The sequence below is a fragment of the Physcomitrium patens genome, chromosome 2 (assembly GCF_059467195.1).
Source record: "Physcomitrium patens ecotype Gransden chromosome 2, ASM5946719v1, whole genome shotgun sequence".
Lineage (NCBI taxonomy): Eukaryota > Viridiplantae > Streptophyta > Bryopsida > Funariales > Funariaceae > Physcomitrium > Physcomitrium patens.
The window spans coordinates 25,718,518-25,732,023 of record NC_143411.1 but is presented as its reverse complement, the minus strand read 5'-3'; the positions used below and the strand labels follow the sequence as shown (position 1 = coordinate 25,732,023).

Below are 13,506 nucleotides of genomic sequence, written 5' to 3'. Positions count from 1 at the left end.
TAAATCTTTCTAGTGTTCTCACCCCACTTAAGCCTTGCCAAAGAACTCCCTTTTATCTATTATCTTTTAACTTAAAAGAAATACCTTAATAAAGTTATTTTGTCACGGTATGCAATGGTGGTGTGTAAGATGATATAACCAAGACATACTACCATACTCATGCTATCAACTAAGCATGGAAAACCACTTAGAAATGTTGGAATTATTGTTTAGATTACTTTTGTTTTTCTGCAATCCAAACATGAATAAAACTTGAGAGGTAGGTGATTTGATCCAAATATTTCTCTCTTCCATTTGCATTGCTGGACTTGTACTTTGGTTGCTGCCTTAGTATTCAAGGCAACCATATCCTAGATTCCATCTTCGTCCACGACAAACAAGTTCAGGACCACTTCATTAGAAAAACAACCTCATATCATGCACCTCATATCCAATAATAGGTCTGAGATTCCTCTCATCCAGTTCTGTGCTATACCTACATCACACACCCATAGCAGCCATTCCGTTCACCATGCGAAACTTTCAATCCCGATCCTCTCACAAAATAAAAAATAAAGCCCAAAAACCCTAAATCTAAAAAAACAAAGCGAATTGCAATCTCAAAAATCACCCACATCTTCATGTGCACAAAGAGAAGCATCGACACTGACCCGTACAAATCGAGGCGAAACAGCCCCTCTGTTCTATCTTGAAGATCAAGTTACAAACACAATTTACCTCGCCGTCAGGTACAAGTCGGCACACTAAAAGGCTCTAAATGGCAGTAGCACTACGTCTCTCTCCCGCTTTGGACTTCCCTTTACCAGAGCCCAAGTGCTGGGTGACAAAGATTACGCCCATCACCAATATCAGTACACCCATCAAGGTAAGAAACAGGATAGCTCCCGGTTGCCTGGTTTGTACAAAACCAAAGATGCCATCTTTGGTTACAAGGATGAGGTCGTTCAAATTGTCACCTGAAAAATCATCATATATTATAGGCGCTGATCCGGCTGATGGAAGGGGCACCTGCGCCACGTGGCTGCCTTTCGGTGACAGCACCACAGCTTCGAGCTCCCCCACTGCGAGAATAGCGTCAACCTCCCCATTCTTCCTCAGAGGCAATGCTGTCAACGTCGAAATGACACGGTCTGTTCCAACCCCTTCCAAATCAGGTGACGTCGTCCAGAACGCGGTAGTCGCAACCTGCCAACGGTGTTGAGCCTCTTGGCCGCGCTTCGGGCCCAAAACAGAGAAAGAGGTAACCTACAGCAGTGGTACGATGAATCCCAACACAATAAGAACAAGAAAGACCCTCCCTCCCAAATAACACAATGGATACGCTGCAACCACCTAAAGTACGACGGATACTTAACACCTGCCACACCTTGATTGTAAATTGCAGTTACTGTCAAAACGTGTTCATGTCCAGGCTATTCTACTTCATAGAGTTTCTAGTCCGGACAGAGAACCAACCATCGAAGGTGAGAGACGAGTAAAGAACAGTATTCAAGTATTGACAGACGAAGAATTTACCTCTCCACGGCTATTCAGGAAGACAACGTCACCATGACTCCCCTTGCGGTGGCGCTGGCCATCTGGATGTGGCAGAATGATTGGAGCAAGAACTTCTACAAACTCTTGAGCATCTCCTGGATGCGGCCGTCGCCCGAATTCACCAGAAAACTCGTGGTAACGGAAAATTTGAAAAGGTGAATGCCGGCACACTGTGCCATTAAAAAGTTGCTCCCTCACAGGTACACCTGAAGTAGCAATCGCCCAGCACGGCTTCAGAGCTTCCGTCATTCCAGTTGGCACTATACGTGCTGATCCATGACCTCCAACAGCCTGCACATTGAACCACATTTGTTTGAAGTTTCAAAGAAGGGCATCATGTCTATTCAAACTACATCTTTACCATCATGCCGATCATGTGACAATATGATTGTGTCTAACTGGGCTTGGAACATGGTATCATCGACTACGCCAACACCTGATACTCTCGACGGATGATCACCTAAGAATGTCCTCAACTACATCGACTAAATCAACAGTACTCGCAACGGCCGCTATCCCCAATAAATTGCAACTCACCTGAACATGATCAAGAACCCCATCACCGTTGACATCTGCATGAAGGCCTCCTTCGGGTAGAAACAGCTGCAAATACCCACCAATGCTGTGATGAATGTCAAAAAAAAAACATTCGGCACCACAAAAACTAGCAAGTTGCACGCTCCATGCCCACGTTCATACACAACAGTTATTGCGTCACTCGTCTTTGGACCCCAACCCGAATACCACCAATCCTTCGTTCACACCAAGATGGGTGAAAATCATCCCATCACGCCATCGACCGTCTCAACCATCCACTGAAGTACAGGCACGCAACCAACACCCTCAAAGACTCCATTTTCGGTTTTGGCCAAGTCTGAAAAGGTTTCAGCTAATCATGAATTCCATCCAAATGCTTCCAGTTTATCTCTTCAGCATCTTCCTTAAATCACACGTACGATAATTACCTTGCACACAGTCCGGCCAGTAGCCAAGTGTACAGCCTCGATCCCTTCCTTCAGGTGTGCCACAACCACATTGGGAACCCACCAAAACGACGTGTGATTCGTTATCATCGGAACGTACTGAAATTGTTGCTGCACAATCATTCATTATATCATCGAACAGAATCTTGCAGTAATACTCCAGAAATGAAAACTTTAATATCGTGCACAAAAAAAACCAAAATGCTGATGCTATAGCCACCGCCGCACATCATGCGCTTACAGACCCAGACTTACACATCACATGGACACGTGACAAAGTAGCAACCATATACTGATACCTGCAAAAAATTCCTTAGCACTTGACACAGCCATGGCACTCTGCATGCACTGCACTGTACCTCATGTACTCAACAACCCCACCGTTTGTTAGCGACTAGGAGCTTCAGGATGATCAGAGATGAGGAGTTCGCTGTCACCTTCTTAACTTTCGCACCAACTGCTAGGTCGGCAGCCTTGCCCACAACTTTGGCAATGGGATTACCATGCGCATCCTTGCCTGGAGCACTTTTGTCCGCAGGTTTCTCAGATGGGATACTACCGCCTTTGCCCTGCATCTTCTTCACCAACTTTCGGCGATGTTTCCGAAAATGTGCCAACTCGAATCTTGTGTCCTCTCTGTGCTCCTGAATCGTGCCATTACCAAACAGAATCAGAGATCCGCTGCGTTCGACGCACCGATCATATAGTAAAACCAAACATAGCCAAAACAATGAATTGAAAAAAAAATAATAAATAAATAAAAATAAATAAATAAATTCAAGAGCGGAAACTCACCCATCGATGTGGCATTACGTCTAGAACTGACTCCCGGAATTCTCTGCATTCAACCTGCCACAGAATCCAAAACCCCAACTCAAAAACGTCTCTCTTTCACAATCCTTGTGTCACATTGATGCTCAGCAGCCACACAACCACCCACTCTCTCCATGCCCATCTAGAACCGCACCAACCCCGTACGTTCTATCGAATTCAGACGTGCTAGTCTAGTGAGGTACAGCGATTAGGCACACCTCTCCAAGGTGCCGAGTAGCAAGCGAGCTCGCATCCAACTTGTAATTGTGTTGCGGTTGCAATGCGCCAGCGTTGGTAGCACGTTGAAAGTCCTAATAACATAAACATCAGCTCCAAAACAAACTCTGTTTCAAACTATCACACACCCGTTTGCTTGCAAAGTGGCTCGAGAACCTTGCCCTTATTCATAACTGCAAAATCAGTGTGAACCTGACACACCAAGCAAGCTAAATAAACCTCGATATAAACTGCGATCTATGAAGAAGCCAATGCAGCAAAGGCGCTCTAAAGTGCGTGCTTTATACTGGCCTTGGGCAATTTATGTCTCCTTGGAGGCCTATCATCATGTGGCTTAAAGCTCGTCCTTACCTCACTTCTATGAACCCACCGACGAGTGCCACTCATACCGGCATATGCGTAGTATGAAAAATGTCGCTCCTTGCCACCATCCATCTTCTTTGTCACATCCTCTCCCTCCTGCATCATAACAGAACCAATGAGGACATGACTGACCACTACTCATATTTCGCTATAAATCCAAATCGCACGTTGTAGGCATCTATGCTTTACGAACTGCTGCCACCCAGTCGAGCACGCTACCTCTTTGGCACCAGCTGCACGTCGGTGACTCTCAAACATTTTCTCAGCGAGCCATTCCTCTTCAAACGGATCCAAGTGCATCTGAACAACCCAGCTTGTACTTCAGAACTCTAGGATTGAGCATCAATATAAGTTAAACACCTCACCCAAACCTCAGTGCCACATTCTCTCATCACTCAGTCACTGGTTAATCCTCTACAGGATACCAAATCCACTAAAAAAATGAATGCAAATCGTAAGAGATTCAAGGTTGAGTCATACCTGAGGCTGAACCTCCATACTCCCGCCCACGATGATCAGTCCAGTATCTCTATGCTTCAAGGTGTAGTTGCTGATGGAGATAGCCACTTCTTTGTGGTGAGAACCGTGTAGAAAGTCATCCTGTCAACCAAGTCACTCCACGTTTGAACAGGTCAGTGAAAGTTATCTCTCGCTTGGTCAACATCGAACGCACAGAATATGCACTAAAAGTACACTTTTCCGCAGATGAAGAAGGGCCCAGTGCCAACAACTACACACCTGAACATCATCTTCCCAAAGCTTCTTCAAATTGTGGTCAAAGCACATGATGCTCCACCCAGCTGTCACGACCACGATCACTTTCTTCTTCAAATCCTGCGCTCTGTAGAAGCGTTTCACCTCGCCTGCAGCTAGAGCAACCGGTCTCCTTCCAGCGCTCACTCGCACTCTATCCGGCAGGAGAGAAACTTCCGCCAACACCCCTGCTTGCGAAAATCCATTCTCAGCGAATGACACCCGTGGGTCGAGAACCTGATCCGGCGAAAATCAATGATCCAGCAAAGCCATACAACACTCTCTCAGGAACTTTGCTAAACCATGCTAAATTTGTGTGCAAACAAAAGGAAACACGCAAGCATCACAGCGGCACTGAAGATACATTCAGTGCGTGATGACCCCCCCCCCCCCCCCCCCCCCCCCAAATTCCCATCGGCAACAACGCATTGATCTGTGCTCTAAGAAATACAAAATTTACTCCCTACCAAAGCAATGCATTACCCCCCAGTCTAACTCCGAAACTCGATCCCGTGCATTCTTGACTCTACCTGAAGATTGTCTTCGGAGGCCACAACAACCTCCACGTGACCATCTCCATTCAGATCGGCAACAACTGGCGGTGGTAGACGCTCCGCTTCGTGCTTTATAGGTGAACTATTCTTGTAATGCACCCACGCTGGTCGAAACGAAAGGCTCCCTTCGTTCTACTCAACACACACCACACTCTTGTCAATGCTTACAAAAGTCCACAAGACCAAATGCCTGCGACCCTCGACGACTTGGTTACTTGTAGTGACTTGATTGAAGGTTAAGATGCCGTCGGTGAATATGGCGCAAAAGAGCCCACTTCACCAGCAACAAGTACTCTACAAAATTGCACTTCTCACGAGGACACAAGTACACGATATGAGTCACACCCAACCTCAATCACGAGCATGAGTGATACAAACCCTGTTTTTTAGCACCTAGGCTTATAGACCTCGATTCCACCGGTTAGGTTATGCCTCAGAACATGAAAGCTGAAAACAACCCATTGTTCGGTGCATTCCATTATATCCTCTACGCTCAAAACTTTTTGCGCAAATTCATTTATGTAGGCACACATCACAGCCTAGAACCCTACTACGCCAAATTGCTTGCAAACTTCCTTTCTGCGAATAGTCACGAATCGTATGCAGTGACATGCATCTTCGCCAAAAACAACAGACAACCCTCAATACATTGCAGCCATTCACAGAGTTAACTAAGGAGGAATCCTGTAACAATTTTTCACAGCAGTTTTACTTGATGCTCAAAGAATTCTAACCGACAGATTCCAAAATTAGATCACGAATTCCACAATTCCAATCGCAAAATATCGGCCACGCTGCTCACCTGGAGCGAATAGAAAATGGACAACGCCGAGAGCAACAGAATTCCCAAGTCGCGCTTCCTCATGATGGCTGCAATCAAGTCCGCTCCTCTCTTCCCATCAATCCCTCTACCGCATCGCCTATCACCCTGGAAATAAACCGAACACCGCATGACTCCCGAACCACAGCATCCTACACTGTCTCCCAACTTAGCTGAAGGCGCAGGGCATCACAGCAAAAAATTTCACCAAACCAGAAACCACAGACTGTCCACGACAAAAATTTCGCATGCACTACTCCGTGTCCGCGAGGCATGAACAACCCACAATCTGTTCCTGGCTGAAAATTCCTACAGAAGATCGATCCGAAGCAAAAACGCAGCAGCGTGGTGCTCCTGGTGAAGGAGGACACTGAGTCTCGACCGAGCCTTAAAGCGCGGTCATGGGAGGTGAATCATGACACCGTGGTCGGGACAATCGTCGGAGTAAATACGACTCCGAAGTTATGGAATCTGCTAAATTGAGATCCTCATCGGACAATGTGTGCGTCTTATAGGCTTGTCTTGAGGGAGGAGGTGGATATGGAAAAGTCTAATTTCCCACTGCTCCAGGCGAATCGGTTTGCTTTGCTGGAGCTGATTCTACTCTTGTGAAGCAATGGGGCTCTATTTTCGTCAGCCCGTGTGTAGTTTTCTTTGCCATGTTGCAGTCTATTTCATGCAACAATCGATGGTAGATTTGGAAAAACCAACATTGCTCTCATCCAACTAATATGTAGTTATTTGTTAGCTTAGTTGTGATGTATCATCATGTTTATATGATGCCACAAAATCAATAGTTTTTATAGTTTATTTTAATCGTTCGTAGCAGACATTTTTCATATGGAGCATATGAGTGGTAAAATGCGCACAAGAACTCAATCAAGAAAGATTCAACATAGGAGTTGTTCTGTACCAGGCATTGAAGACCACAATACAAGTTGGAATGGAGGTATGGAACGAGATCTTTTATTACAAGAGAGGCCCGGAGAGAATATCAGAAATAGTAGGTCGGCTTTTGATCATCTAGACGCAAAACGACATCTTCGCTTCACAAGGATCCGAACCCCAATGGAAGCCTACTCCTCCGGAAGCCTTCCTTCCGCACCACCTTGCTACATACAACCCGGCTCTAGAGACACAACCCCTCAGAAATGATTTCCACAGAGGCGACTCTCAACAGTCTGAAAGATAAGCAATGGATGCCAGCAACATGCAATCGGCCAGCGTCGACAATGCCATCAACGCTCTCTTTGAGGAAGTGTTATTGGAACTAGGGAGCCAACTTGAGAGACAAGATGTACCAATAATCACCACAAAACCAGACCACAGAATGGTATCACAAGAAGACGTTCCACCCAACGAGGAAACAGTCGGGACACCGGATGAATTAGAAGAGGACCGAAGTCACTGGCCATTCCTAATTACACACGTCGATTGACCCACGAAACCCATAGATGTTCGGCTGCAACAACCAGAACGTCATCAGCGACTACTGGAACAAGTAAGCCCCCATTACTCTACGGCGAAGCTGATCAGACAATCCAGCCCAGACACTGCCAACTTTCTGAACATGGTGCTTCAAAACAAGATAGATGACTTACTATTGGAGGTGGAAACAGACAGACACAAGGAGATCGCCACCATGAGCATAACAACAGAGGAGCATACAGCTAGAGAAATCACCAATCTAACCGAAGACTATTGCCGATAGATGGAAGATGGCATAAGATACTTTAATCTAAGAAATAGATGTTAGATTTACTAATATATATAAGATTAATTAATACATGTTGGTAAATGAAGAATTACTTTTATGTAGTTACAAAGTAGTTATGGAGAAGTCACAATTACTCCTCTCCACAAGAGAATATAAAAGGCTCTTATCAATATGATTTAATTAAGTTATTTTATTAATATACTTTATGCTTTATTTTATCATTCTTAATGTTCTTTCTCTTATATGATATGAGAGCACTATACAAACCACTTATATTAAAAGTGGGTTGAGATTATATCAAGTATATTTATAAATAATAAAATGCATTTATTACTATTCAAGGTAGAATCAATTATAAAAATTAATTATAAAAAATCATTAATTTTTTCAATGTTATTTTTTGATAAATTACAATAAACAATAATCAATTATTCAAAATATGACAATTCTAAAACTAGTACCTTTTATGTAGAAGGATTTTTTTTTAAGAATAATAAACCTTCACACATTCCAAAATCAAGTAGTAACTCTTCTTGACAATGTTATTCTAAACTCTCTTATGCTTCACATTCCAATCTACTAACTAAAAATAATAAATTCCATTACTATACAAAATAAGAATACAAATTCTCAAAATGTCACAAAAAATAAAGAAATCAAATGAATAAATCAAAATCTACAAGATTCTATATTAATGAGACACCATTATATCTATTTATAGTAATATTTGTTGATATTCTTTGTTAACTATGGTATTTGGATTTTGGAGCTAACAATCATATGTCTCCTTTGAGAGACCTCTTCAACAACTATACTCCACTTACCACACCAAAACTTATTTTATTAGAAAATAACAACTTTTATATTTCTCAAGGAATTGGATTTATCATCTTATAACTCAAATATGGTCAATATATATATATATATATATATATATATATATTTTAGATATCTTATATTTTCCACGATATGAAAAGAATCTTCTATCAGTGGCTCAACTCACTATGATTTGACACACATAAATTAAATTTATCAATAATACATGTATTATTAATACTAAATCACCCTAGATTAGTAAGATTTATTGTTTTTCATTCTCTAAATGACACAATTTATATTCCTTCAATGAAGAAGTTTTATCAATATCTACTTTACTTCACATTTATAACAATAACCATCAATACTTAATAATCTTTTCAAAACAGTCATATATCTATATTCTTCATGTTGATTATGAGACTTTTAAAGACAAAAATCAAATAAAAGCAAATAACCAAGTGAGACTTTTTTCAAAGAAATATAACAAAATAGAAGTAAAAAAATATATATATTAAAAAAAAAATCGAATGGCTATTATCAAAAAATAAGAAAACTAAAGACTCTTGAATCTAGACTAGAGTAAGAAAGGAATTGGCAAGAGTGAAGAAGCCTTCATTCTTGCTTCTATATATACTATCCAAATAAAAGCTACGTGGCAACGTTCTATAAAAGCTCCAATATGTGTTGACTTTGCAAGCTACATGTCGTAAGTTACAAGGAAAATTTTCTATATATGCACCTTATAGTTAGCTTGTTCTACAAGCTACTCACATATGTGATACATGGCTAACTTGTTGATCAAGTTTCTAATCTAAAACTCAACTATAAACATGTATAAAGTCAAAACCATACCTATAAAGCTTTTAGGAAGCTTTTTTAGAATATATTATAAAATTAATCTACTTTCATTTACTTCTACCTAATCATGTAGGTAATTATTAAAATAAGTGGGTATGTTCATGATATTACTCTTTCTTCTAAGGATGAGTTCGACAAGGCGTGGTCATTATATATTGAGGAAATTTAAAATGCAACAAATTAAGTTTGCCACATACTCTAATCTTTGATCTTTTCTAATATGATTGATACGTCTTTTCAACCATTGGTATTATTTCATACCAAGGAGGGAAGACTACCTTATAATGTGATCATTGTTGAGACCTTCATAATTTCTTTCAAATAAAATATTTAAAACACCATCAAGAATTATTTTTATCTCTAATAAAATTATCAAACATCGGAAATCTCTTCTAAGGTCATAATACTAAGTACATTGTATCTTGCCATCTATTTTAGAAAGAACATATTTTTTTTGAAGATCTTCATTTTGATTACGTCAACTTGAAGGTTGAGACAATTATAATGTGTCATCTGACAAGTCAACAAATAATAGCTCTTGAATTGAATTTACTAGTGGTTGATTCTCTATCTTTTTACTACCACAATATATACAAAAGCTACAAGTAAGGATAGAAGATAGAATATTATCTTCTCTTGATTTTGTTTTTTTTATAGCAAAGATTTGATATTCTTCATTTAGATTTTGATTGATGTCATTGATGAAAAGCTTCCACCTTCTTTGCTACAATTACAAGATTCTTTGCTAGATTCCATGTGTTTTTACTAATATCATATCCGTCCCAATGAACAAGATATTCTCACTTATTTTGGTGTTGATTTGAGTCTAAAACTTCTTCCACCTCAAATTCTTCATTATTCTCTACTTCTATAGAAGAAAGTGGCACTTGTTTTTTTCTTCGTATATTCATTATTTTGTATAGTTCAAGTAGAGATATGTCAAATATAAGTTGGATCTTCATCAATATTATTAGGTATAATCAATAAGCAAGTGGATTATTTTATTTATAAATAAGAAAAGGTCCAAACTTATAATAGTTCAACTTGTTATAACTCAAATAGTCTTGATATTATGTCAAAGTAATCATATCTTATTATCCACATTGAATTATGGTTGTTCCTTAGAATATGCATTTGTATTTATTCATTGTCATTCTTGAGCATCTTTTAATTGCACCTTCATTATTGCATGTATCTCTAACAAATGATTTACAGAATATTTTGTAATAGGGTTATCAACTCTTAAAAAGTCAAAAGCATTAAGTTGTGGATGATAACCATAATTATCAAAAAAAAGTATTTGATAAATAGAAAATTATATTATATTATTATAGATAAACTCTACCAATGGTAAAAGAGCCATCCAATCATCTTTTTGGTAATTGATGATACACCTCAAATATAACTCCAAAACTTAATTAACACGCTTTATTTGTCTATTAATTTGAGAATAAATGGCCTAAGATAACTTTATATCTATCTTTAGAATCTTAAAAAGGATTTTCTAAAATCTTAACATAAATTAAGTCTTCTTATCTAATATAATATCCTTGAATAATCTATGATAGAAATAGATATTTTTAAAAAAAACTTAACTATTTTTTTACTTGTCATAGATTTTGTACATCGTACAAAATATGCCATCTTCATAAAATGATCTATTATCACAAATATAGAATTATACAAACCTAAGATTAAAAGATCCATGATGAAATCCATAGAAATAGAAAACCATGGTTGTTTATACATGGATAATGGTTTGAAAAGTTTATAGGATTGACAATGAGGAGTTTTTAACTTTGAAAAAACATCACATTAGTAGACAAATTCTTTCATTGCCTTCTATATTTGTAGCCACTAAAAGTCTCTAGATATAAGCTTGAAAGACTTATTATATTCAAAATGTTCAGCCGTTCAAAAGTCATGATATTGTCATGATGTAATATAGCTAATAGGTGAAAAAATATAGAAATTATCATATTATAGAAGATCTTAGTTCAAAATATTATAGAAAATTATCTTAAAAATATAGATAATAGTCAAAAAGGTAGTAAAACTAAAAAGTATTAATATTACTTTTTTATAAAATGGGCTTCTATTTACTTTGTAGGACCATAAATAAGGCAAAATAAAATAAATTAAAAAATTAAATGATATAAACATATATATAAGGGAGTTTAAAGTAGATTTTAATAAAATTCACCTCAAGAAGCCAAGAATTGTTACTTGAAGAGGAGTAGTTAACAACTAGGATTGAAAACAGACCTTGAGGCACAAAACCACATATCTACAGCGATTCTAGGATTCTTTTAGAGATTGAAGAATAGGATTTGATAGAAAATTTGATAGAATTTCTTTGAGTGTTAGTTTTGTATGATTTAGATTTGTAATGACTTTGTAAGAGCTTTACAAAGTTAAGATTGTTTTGGATGACTCAGGTTTTTATGAAATATAATAGGATTGGCATTTTAGGCAATTTTAGGAGTTTTAAAACAAATCTGTAAGTAAAATTTTATAGATTAATGGTTATAATTATTCTTAATATGTATTATGAATTTTATCTTGATCTAAAAATTGAATTTAGGATTATTGAGGTTTAATTAGGTCAAAGACTTGAAAAGTAGAATTTTAGGTCTATTGAGAATTTCTAAGATTTTTTGCAATCTATTAATTGGATTGGAATGAAAGTTATATGCATGGATAGTAGACTTCTTTTTTATATATATATATGAGAATTTTGAGATAAATTAAATAGTGCAAAAGGGAGATGTTAGTATTAGAAGATCAACATTAAGATTAGAAAAGGAGGCCAATTAACATACGAGCAGATTTTAGGATTTTTATTCTATTTAATAAATGGGATTGGCTTCAAATTTGTTATACTTATTTGTAACTAAGAGATTGAAAGGTGTATAAAATTTTAAACATAATAAATGGTTTAATCAAAAGATATTGAGGTTCTAAACTACCTTAGGATTTGGTTTAAGATTTAGGATTTGATTAGGATTTGGTTTAGGATTCAAGATTTTTTTACGATTTGATTTAAGATATAGGATTTAATTAAGATTTAATATTTGATTAGGATTTGGTTTAAAGTTTAGGATTAGTTAGGATATAGTTTGGATTTGATTTAGGATTTAGGATTTACTTTAGAGTTTAAGATTTGATTAAGGTTTGGTTTAGGATTTAGGATTTGTCTAGGATTTGATTGAAGTCCATTAGGGTTTCAACTAGGGTTAAATTAGAACTTTGTTGATATTTATTTAAGATATATTATGATTATTTTAATATATTTTTAAGACTTCTTAAGGATTCTTCCAAGGTTTATTGTAGATTATCTTCAACTCTTTTAAGATTTCTTATTATTTCTCCTATAATTTCTTTAAGGTTTCTTTTGAATTTTTCTAAAGATTATTTAGCATTATTAAGGTTAAATTAGAGTATTTTTAGTATTCTATTAGAATTAAGATTTTGTTATTATAATTTTCATTCTACCTTCCACAGCCAAGTGTTTGGTATACTCTCAAGCAATACTTCACATAATATGACAATGTGCATGAAGAACATGTTGTCATATTATGTATGTTTTTTCTTGACAATGCATTAGGTACCCAATTATGGAAGGTAAGTTGAAATGCAAGAATAATTCTATCAAGTATAATAGAATCTTGAATAAGCTTAAATATATCTTAATAATTTTTATTGAACTTTGACCAATCCAAAATAAATTTAAAAGAAGTTATAAAAGAAGTTTTAAATTAATTCTAAAGAAAAATAACAAAATATCTTAAATAAATATAAAAATAAATATTTAAATAAATAGAAATAATCTTAAAGAATTATTGAAAATAAAAATATTTTAAAAAAATAATAAAGAAATTTAAAGAAATAATAAAAATAAAAAAATTAATATAATCTTAATTCAAATCCTAATTAAACTTTAATTAAATCCTAGGTCAAATCCTAATTAAAATCCTAATTGAAATCTTAATTGAACCTTAAGTAAATCCTATGTTAAATCCTAATAAAATCCTAAATAAATCCTAAGTCCTA

The 13,506-nt window shown here is 36.9% G+C and overlaps 1 protein-coding gene across 1 annotated transcript; it reads right to left on the bottom strand.

Moving 5' to 3' along the window:
- Window positions 1–653: 653 nt before the first annotated feature.
- On the bottom strand, window positions 654–6,413 carry LOC112279189 (uncharacterized). The gene is made up of 13 exons (XM_024513384.3): window positions 6,042–6,413; window positions 5,216–5,371; window positions 4,671–4,922; window positions 4,413–4,532; window positions 4,152–4,232; window positions 3,921–4,028; window positions 3,551–3,643; window positions 3,315–3,368; window positions 2,957–3,163; window positions 2,502–2,630; window positions 2,074–2,139; window positions 1,516–1,827; window positions 654–1,245 (listed from the first exon to the last, which is right to left on the bottom strand). Exons 1-13 carry the CDS (start codon window positions 6,189–6,191, stop codon window positions 754–756), a joined length of 2,220 nt encoding a protein of 739 aa, XP_024369152.1. The 5' UTR covers window positions 6,192–6,413; the 3' UTR covers window positions 654–753.
- Window positions 6,414–13,506: the final 7,093 nt, after the last annotated feature.